Raw genomic sequence first — 21,150 nt, forward strand, 5'->3', positions numbered from 1 at the left:
AGCATTAACTCAAAAGAGCAGAGCCCTAATTGATGTAATATGGATCACTGTGTCAGAGTCAGAATAGTCAGATACTGGTTTTGGTATCCAACTACCTCTTGGTGTGCTGTTGTATATGACTGTTGCAAAATCAAAAACCCTTATGCAACATGAACTTTAAGTTCTGCTTTTAGCCGTCTGAGTATAAATGAGTAATTTGTAATGTAACCTCTATATAAAATAAATTCTTTAGTGAGAATATAAGGATGCAAATTACAGAGGATCTCTCCAAGGCTATATAGATTGTCTGTCAGTCTAAGATACATATGTGGCCCCCTTTATGGGTATCTGAATGTTTATAGACTTTATTGTCACAACACTCTTATGAGGTAGGGAAGTGCTATTATCCCCATTTTACAGAGAGAGTAATTGACTTGGCCCAAGTCATACAAGAAATCTGAGATGGATCAGGGACTTTAACCCAGGTCTCAAGTCCTAGGTAAGTACCCTAGCCACAGGACCCTCTTTTTGTCTGCTGTTTTCACTTTTGCTTTAAGAAGGGGCAAATTCTGTAGGGGAGAATTGTACTTCAGCTACAGACCTGAGTATTTTCACTTCTATCTGACTATGGATATAACCCAAGTAGTTAGAGATGTAAATATTGAGTTTTAGCACAAAAATGGGGTACAGAAAGCAAGGGGCCAATTGGTGCATTTTTGAATATTTTACCCTGTAATACTGAACATTATCTACTAAGGAAAAGAAACCTCTATCTACTGAGAATAAGAATCTGTGGTTTCATTTAGGAGATTTCACAGCTCATCCATTTGTAAAATAGGAATGATAATTTACCCTACCTCACAGGGGTGAGGTGAGGATTAATTAAAGTACGTACAGTGCTTTAAAGATAGAAAGTGCTATATAAATGGTATTATATATGCTAAGTATCAGCTAAAAGTCATCAGGAGATTGGGTCATGACCAGTCTTGCCTACTGGATGGAGTAGGAGTAAGGCTTAGCAGGCAGAGCAGGAGCCAGGGCATGAAGGCTAGAGTCCAGGGTTGAGGCAGAGTCAGAACCAAGAATTAGAGCTGCCTGTTGAGACATTGCCTTGAGTTGGGGCAGGCAGGGGTAGGGCTGGGTTCCAACACAGGACTGGGACTGGGTGCAGGGAGACAGAGAATGTGCAGACACTTGCACTAAGCAGCGAACAAGCTGGGGCTGGGGCTGGATTTAAGAAGAGTCCTGCTGGCTTCCTCGGCCATTTAAAAATGTCGTCCTTATTTAGTTTCAGAGTAGCAGCCGTGTTAGTCTGTGTCTGCAAAAAGAAAAGGAGGACTTGTGGCACCTTAGAGACTAACAATTTTATTTGAGCATAAGCTTTCGTGAGCTACTCTGAAGCTTATGCTCAAATAAACTTGTTAGTCTCCAAGGTGCCACAAGTACGCCCTTCCTTATTTAGTGTTAGCTCATAGAAGACTCAGGTGGGAGTAGGTAGAGTTGCCAGCAATTTTAACATTAGTCTTGCTTGCTTAATTGTGTGTGTGTGTTAGAGGGGAAGGTTGTTACTTACAATATAACACCGTCATGTTTGGTTTTTGTGAAAAACTCACTGCAAACAATTTTTTATAATTGATGGAGATTTTTAAGGTTAAGGCTTGATTCTGCAAGATTCTGAGAACTCTGGCTTTGATCCAGCACAGTACTTAAGCATGCATTTAGCTTTAAGCATATGAATAGACCCATTGACTTCAGTTTAAAATGTGTATATTCCTCCAAGACTTGTTTATTATGGGTGCCTACAGTACTTCAGCCTTTAGGTAATGAGTTAGCTCAGTGTACCAGTTTCACCATATCCTTACAGAAAAATTGTTTAAACACCATTCTTGGAAATCTTACACTTCCATAACGGACTTACGACATGTGAGCAAACTGTTCTCAGAGAAGAGAACTGGTAACTCCTAATAATCCCATCAGCACTGATTACCTTGATGCACAACTCCTATAGGAATTATTTAAGCTCAGTACCAATGTGGACACAAGAACAAATGGATATAAACTGGTCATTGGGAAGTTTAGACTTGAAATTAGACAAGGGTTTCTAACCATCAGAGGAGTGAAGTTTTGGAATAGCCTTCCAAGAGAAGCAGTGGGGGCAAAAGATCTATCTGGCTTTAAGATTAAACTTGATAAGTTTATGGAGGAGATGGTATGATGGGATAACATGATTTTGGTAATTAATTTATCTTTAAATATTCATGGTAAATAGGCCTAATGGCCTGTGATGGGATGTTAGATGGGGTGGGCTCTGAGTTACTACAGAAAATTCTTTCCTGGGTATCTGGCTGGTGAATCTTGCCCATATGCTCAGGGTTTAGCTGATCGCCATATTTGGGGTCAGGAAGGAATTTTCCTCCAGGGCAGATTGGAAGAGGCCCTGGAGGTCTTTCACCTTCCTCTGTAGCATGGGGCACGGGTCACTTGCTGGAGCATTCTCTGCTCCTTGAAGTCTTTAAACCACGATTTGAGGACTTCAATAGCTCAGATATAGGTGAGAGGTTTTTCGCAGGAGTGGGTGGGTGAGATTCTGTAGCCTGCGTTGTGCAGGAGGTCGGACTAGATGATCATAATGGTCTCTTCTGACCTTATTATCTATAAATCTATGATTTCATTGTCAGTTCTTTGACTCACATCATCTGGTAAAACTAAGGTTTTTGTTTGCTATGGAAACAAAGACACACTGACACTTCCACTTCATGCATGTCATTCCATTAGAACCTATAATCAAGAACATTAGCCAATAGGAGTAAGAACTGGTAGAGAGGCAGAGCTACAGACTAGCACTGGATAGAACTGTGAAGGCTAAGACTAGGAAGTTCCATAACTGTTAACATCTGAGAGGGAAAGATGAACCTCTAGGAGGGCCAGGTGGGCGGAAATGACTTGGGAAGCCAACAGGAGAACTGGGGAATCACCACAAAAGTCAAGAAGGGCTGCAAGCATTTTGGTCTTAACATTTGTAACACAACTGAAGTAAGAACTTGTACGCAAGGGAAACCAGAGTACTAATCCACTCTTTTTTTTTTTGTTTAAAAATGAGAGAACATACAGTTTTCAATCAAATCTGTGCCAACTACATTTACAGCAGAGTAAATTACCATATTATTTGCAATCAGATGCCAGACCTTTCTATTACACTGAAATTGCACAATCAGGATTTAGAGGCAAAGTCTTCACTAGTTCTGATCAAAAGAGACTCTGTGGAGCCATTTTGCTTGATCGTCAATAAGCTTTTGACACTAACTACAGAGTATTAATTAACATTCTTTTCTGATGTAGCTTTTAAATGGGTTCAAAGATACAGGTCTCAGAAAGAAAGCAAAAGATATTTATGGAAGAATTATTAGTGAACCATTTGGCTGGTGTTATGTAGGAGGCCAGAAGAGATTATCATAATGGTCCCTCATGGCCTTAAAATCTATGAATCTACATAAAAACTGTGAGCATGGTGATCTGTCTTTCATCATGGCTGGACTACAACGGGGCTCTGCTTCAGGTCCTTTGCTGGTTTAAGTGTATATGAATGGTCTTTCCAGTACTGGAACTAAATGTGGTGGTTTCTTGTATGGTGTCATGTCACAGATATATGTAAGCAAACCATTAGTGACAATAGAAGACATTTTAATTCATATTTGTCCAGAGGACTAAATTCTGCTTGTGGATGCTTTTGTTGACTTTAACTGTAATTATATATAGGCATCCTAAGGCCTAATTTGGTCCAGGGTGTCTAAATGTCTCATCAGCCAGCTTTCTCTTAGTATGAAAGTATACCACAACATTGAGTACCATTTTTGTAAAACACTCATCCCACATGCTGATATAGTAATTGTACTATACTTTTTGTGGTCTTGTTTGGATATGTAGGATTTACATGAGCATATGGTATTTCTGGCATAGTGCTTTTACATATGATGCAGGGGTGTGTAGTTCATTCACTACTGAGTTTTGTTCTAACTGAAAGATGTACATCTATTTTAATACATATGTTGAAGAAAAGCTTTAGCTTATTGTGCTGTTGATGGCTTTTGGAAAACTCTTATTTTCTCTCATTATTGCCCAAAGGGTTCTGGTTTGAATGTGTGTTTTATGTTGCAGTTTATTTTGCCACCTTATCAAATTGGCACTGTGAACTTTGTGTTAAACTATTGTAATTAGCTATTGTGTCCCTACTGAAGTCAACGGATGCGAAGGATGAGTTAAAGTTTATAAGCACTGAATGTGAAAGGTCCTGTGAAAGTGCTAAGTAAAATTATTTTTTGTGATGCTGTGTCTTTCTATATTCTTAAAATGGGTTTTCACCAACTGTACGCCTCTTCCACATTGGGCAAATGGTTCTCCAAAGAAAGGCATGTTTAGGCATAAATGGTAATTCAGTGCACCACTGCTCTGTTGCCCTCACGTAGGTGAACTGGAAGTTAAAAAGTTATTCCATCTCTTACCTGCAAATTAACTGACATTCACCGGCCTCTTCTGTATACATCTCAACCTTCTTTTTTTTCAATAGCTCTTTGCAAAAGAAAATGCATATTCTATAAACTATCTCAGTGTGCATCTACAACGTATAGTTTAATGTGCCCTTCTGTGAACTTTCAAAGGGAAAATGTCAGTTACTTAACTTAACCACACCAGACATTGCCCTGATAATTCTGTGTTCAAAAAGGTTAATGTTTAGGTTTTACAGTATTTTTGATAGTGCCTCATGTGGATTATCTACATCACTCCTTGAAGGGTGATATGGGATTAAAAAAACATTATTTAAAGCAGGAGAGCCAGAATTTTCCAAAAAAGCCTTGTGACAGCTTAATATAATTTTTAAGGCTCTTACAGCAATGACATAACTTAATTGAGTACCATAACTACAAAACAATGCATGTTATTTCCATAATAATGGTTAACAGTGTCTATTGTCATGCATCCAAAAGCACCACAGAGGGAGTTAACAAGTCCCTGTAATCAATAGCAATTCAGGATATTAAAAAACAAACAAACCACTACCCTGCTCAGGTGTTACCCTGTCAAACTCATTTAACTTTGAAATTAGACAAACCAGCAGTGTTCATATGCATGAGTCTAGAATAAAACAGCACTTGAAACAGGACTAGCACAGTGGCCTTTAATGTTTATTATTAGATATGAAAATAAATAAAGTAAAAAGAAATAGTTACCAGATTCAAAGCTCTGTAGTGTAGGTAGCTCCGTCCCCATTCCATAAAATCGAAAGACTGTCTTTCATGCCAATTGACATAGCAATAGCTTATTCTTTATTAGATACTGTGTTTTAGTATTGCATTATTTACCCATGCCTTGTCTTTCCTGGGATTTCAGGCTGCATGTTTCTATATGCACATTTGTCCTTGTAGAAAAGGAGTACTTGTGGAACCTTAGAGACTAACAAATTTATTAGAGCATAAGCTTTCGTGAGCTAGAGCTCACTTCATCAGATGCATTCAGTGGAAAATACAGTGGGGAGATTTATATACACAGAGAACATGAAACAATGGGTGTTACCATACACACTGTAACCAGAGTGATCACTTAAGGAGAGCTATTACCAGCAGGAGAGCGGGGGGGCAGGGGGTGAGCGAACTTTTTGTAGTGATAAAAAGGTGGGCCATTTCCAGCAGTTGACAAGAACGTCTGAGGAACAGTGGGCGTGGGGGGGGGGATAAACATGGGGAAATAGTTTTACTTTGTGTAATGGCCCATCCACTCCCAGTCTCTATTCAAGCCTAAGTTAATTGTATCCAGTTTGCAAATTCATTCCACTTCAGCAGTCTCTTGTTGGAATCTGTTTATGAAGTTTTTTTGTTGAAGTATTGCCACTTTTAGGTCTGTAATCGAGTGACCAAAGAGATTGAAGTGTTCTCCAACTGGTTTTTGAATGTTATAATTCTTGACGTCTGATTTGTGTCCATTTATTCTTTTAAGTAGAGACTGTCCAGTTTGACCAATGTACATGGCAGAGGGGCATTGCTGGCACATGATGGCATATATCACATGTGCGGGTGAACGAGCCTCTGATATTGTGGCTAATATGATTAGGCCCTATGATGGTGTCCCCTGAATAGATATGTGAACACAGTTGGCAACGGGCTTTGTTTCAAGGATAGGTTCCTGGGTTAGTGGTTCTGTTGTGTGGTGTGTGGGGCAGGACTAAGTATTATTTAGACCGTCCGTGGCAGGTTTTTGTTCTTTAAAACTTCCAGTGACAGAGATTCCACAACCTCCCTAGGTAATTTGTTCCAATGCATAACTACCCTCACAGCAAGGAAGTTTTTCCTAATGTCTAGCCTAAATCTCCCTTGCTGCAGCTTAAGCCAATTTCTTCTTGTCCTGCCCTCAGTGGATAAGTAGAGCCCTGTGCAGATACAAAATGTATATCCATGGATATGTAGGGTGACCAGATTTCCCTATGCTGAATATGGGAAACCTGGTAAAATTACTCATTTTCAAGCGAGATCAATGGCAATCAATCAGAACTATGCAGTACAAACATTCAGATGAACATAAAGTTGACTGAGCCCCTGTTAAAAAGAAATACTGTGTAGTTCAGTGGTGGGCAACCTGCAGCCCATGGGCCTGTCAGGGTAATCCGCTGGCAGGCCGAGAGACAGTTTTTGTACATTGACCATCCACAGGCACGGCCACCCGCAGCTCTCAGTGTCTGCGGTTTGCTGTTTCTGGCCTATGGGAGCTACAGAAAGCAGCACGGGCTGACCGAGAACAGGGATTTTGTAGGGGAACAAAAGGGAGATGTCATCTTGTGCTAGGCATATGAACAGCTGGCCATTGTCAATGGGTTGGTAATCAACCAAGAGAAGCTAGAGCAATGGCCACATTTTAAGATAAGGAATGACTCTATCCAGTAGTTCACGAACCACAGACTAATGAAGTATGGGCCTGCCTTCTGCTACCCTGGCTTTTTCATTGGGAGTCACTTTGTCTTACACACTCAGTATTGTGCACCGGCCACCTGGGAAGGGAGAAAACCCTTGAAAGAATTACTAGTTGGTTCTATTGGCCAGACATCTATAAAGAGGTGAGGGATTACTGTGTGTCCTGCCTGGAGTGTCAGTTAGCAGGACCCAAGAGTTCTCTAAAGGCCCGCCTTGTACCAATGCTGGTTTTAGACATCCCGTTTGAGAGGACTGGCATGGATTTGATTGGACCACTAGAGAGGAATGCAAACGGACACCAACACATACTGGAGATCATGGATTATGTAACACAGTACCCGAAGGCTATTCCACTTTGCACAACTAATGTGCCAACCATGGAACTTATGAAGGTCTTTGTGAAGGTAGAGATCCTAAAATAAATAGTAATGGACCAAGGAATGAACTTCATGTCATAACTGAGGAAGAATTTGTGTAAGCTACTGAAAATCAAATCTCAGAGAACATCCATTCACTGCCCACAAATAGATACCTACTTGAATGCTTCAATGGGACCCTAAAAGGGCTGCTGAGAAAGTTTATGGTGGAGGACCCTTTCCATTGGGATCCACCACTCTAATTTGCAGTTGCGTGATTCCTCAGGCCTTAATGGGGTTCTTGCCTGTCAGGTTGTTATATGGTAAATAACCTGGGGGGATTCTAGACCTAATTCAAGGTACCTGGGAGAATCAGGAGCCCATAGGCACCAGCGTAGTGCAGTACATTCTCCAGCTATGAGAGACACTCAGGACTTTGTGAAGGAAAATCTCTTAAAGGCCCTGAACTGTCTTGAGCAAGCCTATAATAGGGCACCGGCTCATGTGAATTCCACCCTGGCAACAGGTACTGCTGTTGTTGCCCAGGTAACAGTCAAAGTTAATGACTAAAATGGCATGCCGGAGGGACGAGTGCATTACGAGATATAGTAGTCCAGGAAGAGGAAAGAAACCCAGATTTACCATATAAGTCTTCTGAGGGTACGGTGGGACTGTGAGACCTTATTCTTAACACCTTCCTAACACCCAACACCAAATCCAGACCTGGCCCCCAGGCTCCACTGTGCTAAGACCCGGACACAATTTCCTTGCAGGGAAGGCTATTGGAACCCCAACTGACTCAGATATTGCAAGTGGCCTAATCTCTTCCTTCTGTGATCTCATCATGACCTGGATGAACCTGTTTGTTTTTTCACCACACCACAAAGGTGCCTGGATGGAGAGTCAGTGAGAGCCACCATCTTCTGTCCAGGAAGGTGTGGAATCTAGTACATTTGGGAGCTTTAGGTGATGATGACCTAGGGATAGTAGACAAATTTCACAGTGGGTGGCGGAGACTCATTGTCTTGGTGCCCAAGGCTTGGGATGACTTGGTTTTGCATTGACTTGAGGAAAGTGAATGGGATATCCATGTTTGACACACATCCCATGCCCCAAGTTGATGAGTTGTTGGAGTGGTTGGGGGCAGAGAAGCTTATCTAGACCTTAGATGTGATCAAGATCTGCTGGTAGATTCCCTTAACCAAGGGATTTTGATGAAAAAGGTCTTTGCAACCCCTTTTGGACTGTACCAGTTCAGGACTGTGCCCTTCAGCCTCATGGTACCGTGGCCACCTTCCAGTGACTGATGGACATGGTTCTGTGATCACACAGCCCAGTATGGAGTGGCCTCCATAGACAATATAGTCATTCATAGTTGTAATTGAGAAAGATACCTTGAGCATATTTTGGTGGTCCTACAGGCCCTCAAGCAAGCCAGCCTCATGGAAAACCAGGCCAAGTGCTGGTTGGAATTTCATGAGGTAACATACCTGGGACATAATTGTCAGGAGGGGCAAACTTGACCTCTGATTGAGAAATACCAGGCCTTGAGCAATTGCCCTATTCCATCAATAAAGAAACAAGTTAGATGTTTTTGGGGCCTGGCTGGATATTATAGATGATTCATACCTAGATTCGTCATGATAGCAGCACCCTCAGTTAGTTAAGAACTCTAGCCCCAAGAAAGTTGCTGGTCTGAGGCCTGTGACAAAGCCTTCAGGATCTTGAAAGATCTTCTGAGCAAAGTACCAGTCCTCTTCCACCATGACTTCACCCAACTGTTCATACTCCACATGGATGCTTGAGATGTGGAGCAAGGGGTGGTGTTGTCCCAGGACTTCTAAGGGGAAGAACATCCAATAGTGTGTATTAGCCAGAAGCTATTTTCCCTAAGAGAGACTCTACTCCACTACGAAGAAAGAGGCTTAATCAGCATCAAGGGAGGTTTAAGTTAGATATTAGGAAAAAATTTCTAACTATAAGGATAGTCAAGTACTGGAATAGGCTTCCAAGGGAGGTTGTGGAATGCTCATCATTGGAGGTTTTTAAGGACAGGTTAGACAAACACCTGTTGGGATGGTTTAGCTATACTTGGTTCTGCCTCAGCGCAGGGCTGGACTAGATGACCTCTTGAGGTCCCTTCAGCATGATATTTCTATGATTCTGTGATTAGCCCAGAGGTTCAGCATCAGCTAAATGCGTAGCCATTGTCTGTTCAAGAGGTAAAGCTCAAAGGTAAATCTGCATGTGCTAGTGTGCCACAGACATGGAACTCAAATGCACTTTCTTTGCTGACAAAGGAGATTATAGCTCTCCACTCTCTATGAACATAAACCATTGTAGAAAATTCATGGAGTGACTATTACTCTGAGGGGGAATCTGCTTCTTGGCAAAGGAAAGATGTTGCAAAATCATCTCTCTAATGGAGGCCGGGGGGGGGGGGGGGGAGGGTGTGTTAAAGTTACTTGTGGGGAAGAATAAAATAATGGCCCCCAAATGAAGAACTGGATAAAAGTTGAAGTTCATTCTTTCATCTTCTGAACTCGTAAGGTCCACTCCTGACCTCTTTCATCTTTATGGAGACTGAGAGGAGGTGTGTTAATACTGGTCTTCTGGCCCAATTCCAATTTGTGTAATGACATTCTAGCAATTTGCATTCCTGAGAAGTATATATTTCTCTGCAATCTAGATTCAGAATGTTACATTTCCTGTTTTAAACTGTTGTTTTAACAGTGCATAGCAACACTACACATCTGCCGGGTTTCATGTCATTAGGGACCAAAATGATCAGCATACTATATATTCAAACTATTCCAATACTGTATATTATTGTTGTGGTTAGTATTTATTTATATTACAGTAACACCTAGAAAGTCAGTTGAGATCAGGGTCCCATTGTGCAAAGCACTGTACAGGTTATGAAACAGTCCCTGTCTCAAAGAGTGATAATCTAAATAAGATTTTACAACCTAAATATTGCAATTTAAGTTTGTAAAGTATTTAGTGGTCTCTTAAAATGAAAGATGTTGCATAAGTGTTAGGTTTTATTTTTGGTGGGGGGGGGGGGGGGAAGAACGGGTTGGTTACTGATAAGCCTGTCTTCAGGTCATGAGTACCCTTTAGAGGGAAAACACATGATCTTAACAAAGATGCTTTTAACATTTAATTATACTAAATGTGAAATTAGAGGAGTCAGCTTATTATTGTAAGTGTCATCTGTAGTTTAAAAAGGAATACCAACTACTAAAATTTAATTAAAAAACCGAAATTTTAAAAATTCAATGAAAACAGTTATTTTTAAACAAATAGACATTGTTCTGCAATGTCTGAAACCCAGTCGTTGCAGCATTGAGATTCTGAAACTGAAATGAATAAAAACAAAAGGAGAATGGACTTCATTGGATTTTCTTTGTCCAGATCAATATAAAAAGAGCATACATAATTGCAAGCCAATTGAATTTTATGATTTTCTCACCTGTAATAATCTAAAGTGATATTAGTAACGTAAGTAACAAAATATAGTGTCTTTTTAAAGCAATCCTTCAAGTGTACCCGAGTTTGCACATTGGTCGGAAGGTTATGTGGCAGATTTTGATTTCTTGATTAATTTTGCCTAGCATTAAAATACAATGGAATGTGTGCCCATGTAATTCTTCCCTTTTATTCCGTGCTGACAAGGCCTCAACTGGTGTACTGTGTCCAGTTCTGGGCATCACATTTCAGAAAAGATATGAACAAGTTGGAGAAAGTCCAGAGAAGAGCAACAAAAATAATGAAAGGTCTGATGTTGAAAACATAATCTATGAGGGAAGATTGAAAAAATTGGGTTTGTTTAGTCTGGAGAAGAGAAGACTGAGAGGGGACATAACAATTTTCAAATACATAAAGAAAGTTGTTACATGGAGGAGGAAGAAAAATTGTTCTCCTTAACCTCTGAGGATAGTACAAGAAGCAAAAGGCTTAAATTGCAGCAAGGTCAGTTTAGGATGGACATTAGGAAAAACTTCCTAACTATCAGGGTAGTTAAGCACTGGAACAAATTGACGAGGAGGTTGCAGAATCTCCATCACTGGAGGCTTTTAAAACAGGTTAGACAGACACCTGTTAGGAGTGGTTTAGTTATTACATAGTCCTGCCTTGAGTGCAGGGGACTGGATTAGATGACCTCTTGAGGTCCCTTTCAGTCCTACACTTCTATGACTCTATGTTCCTGAACAACAAGTAAGCGTTATAATGCACGATACATTGCAATAATGGCCTAACCTAATTTTTTTCACTCCAGGATGACCTCATTATAGACTACATGATGCAGAAGTCCAAAGGACAAGCACCTGCTTTGACCCAGCAAAAGTCTGCTGAGAATCTTGCATTGAGGACCTTCAATCAACCTCAGCTGGACAGCTTCCCGCCAGAGTCAGATGCAGAACTCGACAGAAAAGCTCTGATTTCTGCACTACGTGCCTATGTCGCTCAAAAGATGGCAGCACGGAACAATGATAAAAGCTCCATTGGCAGGACTAAATGGTCTCACCTCTATGCAAATAGGTTCCGTTCATCTCAGACTGGCCATTTTGATGGAACCTTTGCCAAAGAAGAGACAGAAGACTTTAAAATGAATCAGCCATTCCTGCAGAGACCTGGAGCTGTAGTGCTGGGACCAAGTTCAGAGATGCTGAGTTATAAATCTGCTTCTCCTCAGGGTGATCCTAAAGATCCTCTGAATGCAGTGGATGGTAAGATTTATATTTATTTATTTATTTATTTTATCATCTGTGAAGCTTCCATCATGTGTTCTAGGCATGTTTGCAAAGATTATAATAGATTTTATAAGCATTAAAATCGTCATGTAGAATAAGTTCCCCTCCTACGACTGAGATATTTATATTTATCTACCACTACAATCACAACCGTAACAGCCCAAATCTAACCATTCCTTCCCTACATACTGCTTCCCACGTCCTTCAACACATCCTCCCCTTCTGCATGTGAAAAATGTACTGCATTCCATAATACCTAGCACTTATATAACTCTACATTTTCAAAACACTTTATAAACAATAACTAACTGTTGGAATCCATTTGTACTCAAATCAGCTTTCATGCACATCTGTCACATTGCACAGTACTTAGGTAGAACTGTCTCTTTGTTTTTGGTCTTCTGTTTTCTTTATTTAGCTGTAAATTGGAGGACCCTGGATAAAATGAAAAGTTAGCAAAAAGAGAATAATTACTGAAATATACTCAATCATATAAACTCTGGCATACTGCATGTGAAGAGGAGCAGGTTGTCAGTTCACGAAGACCTGAGATATGGGGAAGCAGGAGGATGAGGGTTTCAGCTGGAATTGGCTGAACTATCAATTGCAAACAATTATTTGCCAAATTTGACCTTTTTTTCTATTTGCTAACTGTTCATGAGCAGATCATGATTTTTATGAATTTGTTTTATTCATATTCCTATGGCTTAACAGATACTTAACAATCATAGTGTAACATGTCATGGGATCTTGTGATTTATTTCAGTGGTGCTTCGTGAGTCAACCTGTATCTTCCTTACATGGCTTGAGGGTAGGGAGAGTTTGGAAAGTAGTGTGCATCCACTTGAACATTTGTGTGAACTAAACCAAGTATTGATGTTACTGTTGCAGTTCAGAGTGCCTGCCAAATCAATGAATCAATCCCTCATGCTCAGCTATGCATATGGATTTGATGCCTTGCAGCTGCTCTTTCTACCTTAATTCCAGCTGATCCCCATCTGACCATGTAGAAAAGGGCTTTCATGAGTCCCTTCCCTAGTTTACATTACCAACAAAGTTTTTTCTCCTTTGTTTGCTTTTGAAACACAAAATTGCTGAAACTTTGGCTTTTTGTCTGAAGGCAGACAATATCTGCAGTCCAATGGATGCCCAAAGTGAAAGCAGTCTTGGTATGGTACCTCGAGGGATTATAGGTTTCAAAGAACAAACTGTAATGTAAATCAAATCCAGATGGCACTGTAGGCACAGGTTGCATGGTTTTGCGGCTACACTCAAAGGAAAATAGGCCCATACTGGTTATACTGTCCTCCAACTGTTCCACTTCACCTTTCCTAGCAGGAGTCGATAGGCAACAAACATATTTAATGCTTACAGTGAATAACATGTTTAAAAATTCATTGGATTGTGCTTCTTTGACTTTCACATGCATAACGTATCCTGTAGTAAGGTACAGTTTTGCTAGCTTGCTTTTATATATGCAGTTATATGAACTTATTAAATGTCCTGAAACGATTCATGTGAAGAATCAGTAGTATTGTTGATTATTTTTTTTTGCTTCTTTGAGTCATTTATTAGTCCTTTTAGATACACATAAGGTAACACATCAGTATATTCACAGTATAAAGTAGCAGTTGTTAGAAGTGATGGACAGGGACTGAATCTGCCAATCTGAGCAGCTTTCCTGCCTGTAGCAAACTGCCAAAATCCAGCCAGAGGTTTAGCCTAATGATATGATTGCTCTCTATAAATTTATCAGAGGGATAAATACAAGAGAGGGAGAGGAGTTATTTAAATTAAGCGCCAGTGAGGACACAAGAACAAATGGCTATAAACTCACCATCAACAAGTTTAGGTTTGACATTAGGCGAAGGATTCTAACTGTCAGAGGAGTGAAGTGCTGGAACAGCCTCCAAGGGGAGCAGTGGAGGGAAAAAATCTAACTGGCTTCAAGACTGAGCTTGATAAATTTACGGATGGAATGGTATGATGAGATTGCCTACAATGGCATGTGGCCCGTTGGCAACTGCCATTAGCAAAAATCCCCAACTGCTGGAAATGGGACACTAGATGTGGAGGGCTCTGAGTTACTACAGAGAATTCTTTCCCAGGTATCTGTCTGGCGAGTCTTGCCCACATGCTCTGGAACTAACTGCTCGCCATCTTTGGGCTCAGGAAGGAATTTTCCCCCAGGTCAGATTGCCACAGACCCTGGGGGGTTTTGCCTTCCTCTGCAGCATGGGACATGAATCACTTGCATGTTTAAACTAGTGTAAATGATGGATTCTCTGTAACTTGAAGTCTTTAAACCATGATTTGAGGGCTTCAGTAACTCAGTAAGAGGTCTATTTCAGGAGTTGCTAGGTGAGGTTCTGTGGCCTGCAGTGTGCAGGAGTTCAGAGTAAGTGATCACGATGGTCCCTTCTGACCTTAAAGTCTACACAGAAGATTTGCACTGAGGGCAATAGTTGTGTATCTGTGGAGAGATTTTGTTTCTTCTCTTGTTTTTCCCCTTTCTCCTCTGAATCTGCCATCTCCCCCTGCTCCTAATCTTCCTCTAATCTTGCTGGTTGTGTGGCCTTTCTGTACATGTGCAAGCTACCAGCCCATTCTTCTTCTTCAGTCAGTCAAATCATCAGCATTCCCTATTTTTCCTAACATACGTGGTCAAAGTGCCAACCACAGAAGTGCTCACATATTAAACAGAGCACAGGACAGTGACTTGAGCTTGTGTCCCTACTCTGGCCACATGTTTCAGAAGTCGGAAAGGAAGAGAATAAGTCTGGCAGAACAACACAGAATGCCTCGAGCAGATCATCAGTGAGAGTTGGTGGGGAACAAGAGGAGGTTAACTAGGGAGCAGGAGGGAGACACTCATGCACAGGAAAATGCCTGGGAATGTTCTTAAACCACTCATAACTAACAGGTGTGAAAGACAGAGGGTGCCCAGGAGTGGTGTGATCTGAGCAGGCACTGGCTTTCGAGACAAACTCCAATTGTTAAAGTAAAAACCTGCCAACTGCACAAGTCGATGTGCAACTGAGCCCAGCTTTGTGCAGACTAGTTTGATTCATGAATCATTACATTTTCAGGCTCCCCTGCCTAAGCCCAAGTGAGGCATTCACAGGGATTTTTATGAATAAAAATCAAGTTTTCTTGTTTAAAGTGCAAAAAACCTTTTGAAAATACCCCAAGCATCCTATGTCATGGTCACCAACCAGCTGTTTCTCAGGTGAATCACTGGTGAAATCAGTATTATAATAAATATATGAAAACCTAATGTTTACTGTTTGTCAGGATGCTGGTCCCTTAGAATTCCACAGCAATAGCAGGGATAGATCTCAAATCCTCCAGCTCGAGGTAAAGGAGATTTTTGTTAGTAATGCATGGCCTCCTTGAGATAGGTTTCAGAGTAACAGCTGTGTTAGTCTGTATTCGCAAAAAGAAAAGGAGTACTTGTGGCACCTTAGAGACTAACCAATTTATTTGAGCATGAGCTTTCGTGAGCTACAGCTCACTTCATCAGATGCATGCCATGGAAACTGCAGCAGACTTTATATATACACAGAGAATATGAAAAAATACCTCCTTCCACCCCATTGTCCAGCTGGTAATAGCTTATCTAAAGTGATCATCAGGTGGGCCATTTCCAGCACAAATCCAGGTTTTCTCACCCTCCACCCCCCCCCACAAATTCACTCTCCTGCTGGTGATAGTCCATCCAAAGTGACAACTCTGAATAGGTCGGAATATGAACAAGAGGCTGCTCGGCAGCTCTCCAACACGAGTTTCTACAAGCCATTACCCTATGGTCCCACTGAGAGTTACCAAAAGCAACTACAGCATTTGCTCAAGAAACTTCCTGAAAAAGCACAAGATCAAATCCGCACAGACACACCCCTGGAACCCCGACCTGGGATATTCTATCTACTACCCAAGATCCATAAACCTGGAAATCCTGGGCGCCCCATCATCTCAGGCATTGGCACCCTGACAGCAGGATTGTCTGGCTATGTAGACTCCCTCCTCAGGCCCTACGCTACCAGCACTCCCAGCTACCTTCGAGACACCACTGACTTCCTAAGGAAACTTCAATCCATCGGTGATCTTCCTGACAACACCATCCTGGCCACTATGGATGTAGAAGCCCTCTACACCAACATTCCACACAAAGATGGACTACAAGCCGTCAGGAACAGTATCCCCGATAATGTCACGGCTAACCTGGTGGGTGAACTTTGTGACTTTGTCCTTACCCATAACTATTTCACATTTGGGGACAATGTATACCTTCAGATCAGCGGCACTGCTATGGGTACCCGCATGGCCCCACAGTATGCCAACATTTTTATGGCTGATTTAGAACAGTGCTTCCTCAGCTCTCGTCCCCTAAAGCCCCTACTCTACTTGCGCTATATTGATGACATCTTCATCATCTGGACCCATGGAAAAGAAGCCCTTGAGGAATTCCACCATGATTTCAACAATTTCCATCCCACCACCAACCTCAGCCTGGTCCAGTCCACACAAGAGATCCACTTCCTGGACACTACAGTGCTAATAAACAATGGTCACATAAACACCACCCTATACCGGAAACCTACTGACCGCTATTCCTACCTGCATGCCTCCAGCTTTCACCCTGACCACACCACACGATCCATCGTCTACAGCCAAGCTCTGTGATACAACCGCATTTGCTCCAACCCCTCAGACAGAGACAAACACCTACAAGATCTCTGTCAAGCTTTCTTACAACTACAATACCCACCTGCAGAAGTAAAGAAACAGATTGATAGAGCCAGAAGAGTTCCCAGAAGTTACCTACTACAGGACAGGCCTAACAAAGAAAATAACAGAACGCCACTAGCCGTCACCTTCAGCCCCCAACTAAAACCCCTCCAACGCATTATTAAGGATCTACAACCTATCCTAAAGGATGACCCAACACTCTCACAAATCTTGGGAGACAGGCCAGTCCTTGCCTACAGACAGCCCCGCAACCTGAAGCAAATACTCACCAACAACCACATACCACACAACAGAACCACTAACCCAGGAACTTATCCTTGCAACAAAGCCCATTGCCAATTGTGCCCACATATCTATTCAGGGGACACCATCACAGGGCCTAATAACATCAGCCACACTATCAGAGGCTCGTATACCTGCACATCCACCAATGTGATATATGCCATCATGTGCCAGCAATGCCCCTCTGCCATGTACATTGGTCAAACTGGACAGTCTCTACGTAAAAGAATAAATGGACACAAATCAGATGTCAAGAATTATAACATTCATAAACCAGTCGGAGAACACTTCAATCTCTCTGGTCACGCAATCACAGACATGAAGGTCGCTATCTTAAAACAAAAAAACTTCAAATCCAGACTCCAGCGAGAAACTGCTGAATTGGAATTCATTTGCAAATTGGATACTATTAATTTAGGCTTAAATAGAGACTGGGAGTGGCTAAGTCATTATGCAAGGTAGCCTATTTCCTCTTGTTTTTTCCTACCCCCCCCCAGATGTTCTGGTTTAACTTGGATTTAAACTTGGAGAGTGGTCAGTTTGGATGAGCTATTACCAGCAGGAGAGTGAGTTTGTGTGTGTATGGGGGTGGGGGGGATGTGAGAAAACCTGGATTTGTGCTGGAAATGGCCCACCTTAATTATGCACATTGTAGGGAGAATGGTCACTTTGGATGAGCTATTAGCAGCAGGATAGTGAGTTTGTGTGTGTGGTTTTTGGGAGGGGGGTGAGGGGGTGAGAGAACCTGGATTTGTGCAGGAAATGGCCCAACTTTATTATCATGCACATTGTGTAAAGAGTTGTCACTTTGGATGGGCTATCACCAGCAGGAGAGTGAATTTGTGTGTGTGGGGGGGTGGAGGGTGAGAAAACCTGGATTTGTGCTGGAAATGGCCCACCTGATGATCACTTTAGATAAGCTATTACCAGCTGGACAATGGGGTGGGAGGAGGTATTTTTTCATATTCTCTGTGTATATATAAAGTCTGCTGCAGTTTCCACGGCATGCATCTGATGAAGTGAGCTGTAGCTCACGAAAGCTCATGCTCAAATAAATTGGTTAGTCTCTAAGGTGCCACAAGTACTCCTTTTCTCCTTGAGATAGTTCAGCGTTCCCTATTCTGATTCTATCCAGTACTGGGGAGAGGAAGAGTGATACGGGCACCCTGAAGTTTACACGTGCACAGACATGCATGCACACACATATGCTACCTGCTGTATTACAATATCCACTAACTTCTGACCCTCTTCTTCCTTGTTTTAGGAAATTCATAGGAACTAACTGAAATTCCCAAAAGGGTTTTTCAATAAATACAGGACCCAACACAGAGGTCTATAAATTCCCCTTATTGTATTTCAAATGGGCTTCTCATCTTATCAGCTGAAAATGATATACAAGAATGGCTGTGTGCCAGCACAAGTGGGAAAACATCCATATTTAAAATAAACAAAAACACTTACTTAACAGCATATTTATTAGTCCAAGGTAGATACACAAGCTCTCTCCCCAGACCTTTTTACAAAGCAAATCATTTTCACCAGCTTGTATTGACCGTCTGGATAGACTTCTGCTGGTGCTCCTTCTGGCATACTTAAACACATCACATTCCTCAAGTTCCTCAGCACTGGCTCTGCTCTGCAACTCTTCTGGTTTTTTAATAGGTAAGACAGTAGTGGTTCAATAATGGTAGCATACAGTACTGTAATGCCTAGTTTTTGTCAAGTTTGAAGTCAGCACTGGCATGATGCTGTTTTTCAGGAGTTGTTCTTTTTGATGGGCAGTTTCCTGGTGACATTGGCTAGATCAGGAATAGCAGCATCACAGGGAGGCAGGAAGCTTCTCGTATTCTGGTTTATTCCGTGAACCAGAAGGACCTGCAGAGAGCCTGTTAGTGGAATCTGGAGCAGGGCCTGTGGCCATTCATATTCTCTTGTGTGATTTCTCTTGCCCTTATTTCCATTTTTCAGTTGAGACTGTGCTTTGTTATCAGCTATGAACCTATGGAAGTGGACTAAGGAGATAAGACTTTGCCAGATAACATATACAAAGAAAAGAAGAGAGCTTGAAAAAAGTAAAGTGAAATTGAAATGACAAGATTATGTTGGCAGCTTGTTGTTCAGTAACTCAGTTGCTGATTTGGCAGCTGGTTCTGATGTGAGGACATTAAACTGCTCTTTAGAAAAATACAATAATGTTACGTTTATATAACATTTTTAATTAGATGTGGCCTGAACCAAAATCTTGGATCTCAACTTTAGGGGGAAATTTGGGTCTGGATCTGAATGTCATGGCTGGTCAGGATCTGTATGGAGTAGAACCTAATCCTGGACAGACAGAGATTAAAGTCTTCTGGGGCCCAACGCCAGTTTGAACTTGGAAACCACCTGACTTCCCCAGTTTACAGCAAGAACTTAAACTACATGATGTTACCACTGTCCTGACTTATGTTGTTTATCTTAATTAAATGAACATACTTTATACTCTTTTTTGTTCAATGAAATAAACCCTACACGCTTTTTGCTAGGATTTAGAAGCCTAAATCATGTTTACTTTCAGTGAGACTTGAGCTTCTAAGTGCCTAAATCACTTTTTAAAATGAGACTTAGGCTTCTGAGGCATTTTAGAAAATGTTACCCTAAGTCTAATTTTTTGGTACAATGACTTTTAATGTCTAGGAGGTCAAAGTCCCTGAGTTGAGTTTGCTCATTGTACTATGGAGGTGGCTTCTAACTCTTTTGAGTGCTGAAAATTAGCATTCAGTATTTATGTGTATGCTAGAAAGGCAGAAGTAGATTCTTAGTGTAATCTATGTGATAGAAAGAGTTGATAACAATTTGTAAATTTCACTTTTCTCTTTGGGGAAAGGTGCAGAAAATACATAAAATGGTCATGAAACCTTCAAAATCTTGATGGTCCAGAGATTACACATGTATTCATGATCAAAAACTACTGGAAAACAGTCATTGATTTTGTTTTAGGTTTCCACTGTTCTTTTTATAGATTCACTGAGGTCATGCAATCATACATGGTGTTTCAAACATACTCTTTTGTACTATGATTTGCCATGTATATATATATCAACATACCTGAAAAGCTTTTTTTGTTTTGGGTTGCAACGGACATTTAGTCCATTCTTCCCTATTTGGTTTATTTGCTTCCTCTTCATTATTTTGCCTGTTGTTCCTGATCATTTTCATCTAGCTATACAAACAGTGCACAACCCAGAACTAATGCCTAAACCGAAATTTGGCAATTGCATTGATTTGCTAGTATTATTAAATCTGTGCAGTATAGTATCCCACATTATCATCCTTAGTGTGTTTTTTTTAATGGCTCATCTTCTGAGCTAACTGTTGAGCTTCTAATCTTGCAGAAGGCTTCTGGGATTCATCCTGGCTAAGTCTGACTAAAGCTTTTTTGATTTCTGTATGCCCATGCAGAGAAACCTAGATTCATCTGTTCTTTTAGAATACCCAATTGAAGAAAGGCATTTAATCATTTTTTTACTGGTTTTTGATCACTGGTGACGGTCGTCACTGCTGGCCGCCACTTCCCGCAGCCCCCGTTGGCCTGCAGCGGTGAACCGTGGCCAGTGGAGCCGCGATTAGCCGAACCTGCGGACGTGTCAGGTAAACAAACCGGCCCGGCCCGCCAGGGGCTTTCGCTGAACAAGCGGCGTCCCAAGTTTGGGAAACACTGACGTGAGATATTCATTTCCTAATGGTCAGTGGAAGCCAGTAGTAAACGATAAGCTAAACATGTGTAACAGTTGTACAGTATTATGCAGCACCCTTCAAATATAGCTCCCAATTCTACCAAATTGACTTACTTTGAATAGAACCTTACTGCACAGGTTCTTTCATTAGTGCAAGGAATATACACTAGCCACCTCAATGGGCTGCTTTCATCTTGTTTGGAGGCATAGAATATACTTTTCAACACAACTTTTAAAAGCAATTTATAACCCTTTTTTGAGATATCAATGTTTCTATGTTGTTGTTTTTCCTACCTGACACTACAGACCTAAAAATACCTGCTTTGTAAACAGAGAGACACAGACGCATGGTAGC

At 41.3% G+C, this 21,150-nt stretch overlaps 1 protein-coding gene across 3 annotated transcripts in view; it reads left to right on the plus strand.

The window, feature by feature from the left end:
• PTPRN2 (protein tyrosine phosphatase receptor type N2) overlaps nt 1-21,150 on the plus strand; it is a 1,054,095-nt gene that overhangs the window by 421,950 nt on the left and 610,995 nt on the right. For all 3 annotated transcript variants that reach the window (XM_073334545.1, XM_073334547.1, XM_073334546.1), the window contains one exon: nt 11,574-12,024. In XM_073334545.1, coding sequence (XP_073190646.1) covers nt 11,574-12,024 — 451 coding nt within the window. The remainder of the gene's footprint in view (nt 1-11,573; nt 12,025-21,150) is intronic.

Source organism: Lepidochelys kempii, chromosome 2 (genome assembly GCF_965140265.1).
Source record: "Lepidochelys kempii isolate rLepKem1 chromosome 2, rLepKem1.hap2, whole genome shotgun sequence".
NCBI lineage: Eukaryota > Metazoa > Chordata > Testudines > Cheloniidae > Lepidochelys > Lepidochelys kempii.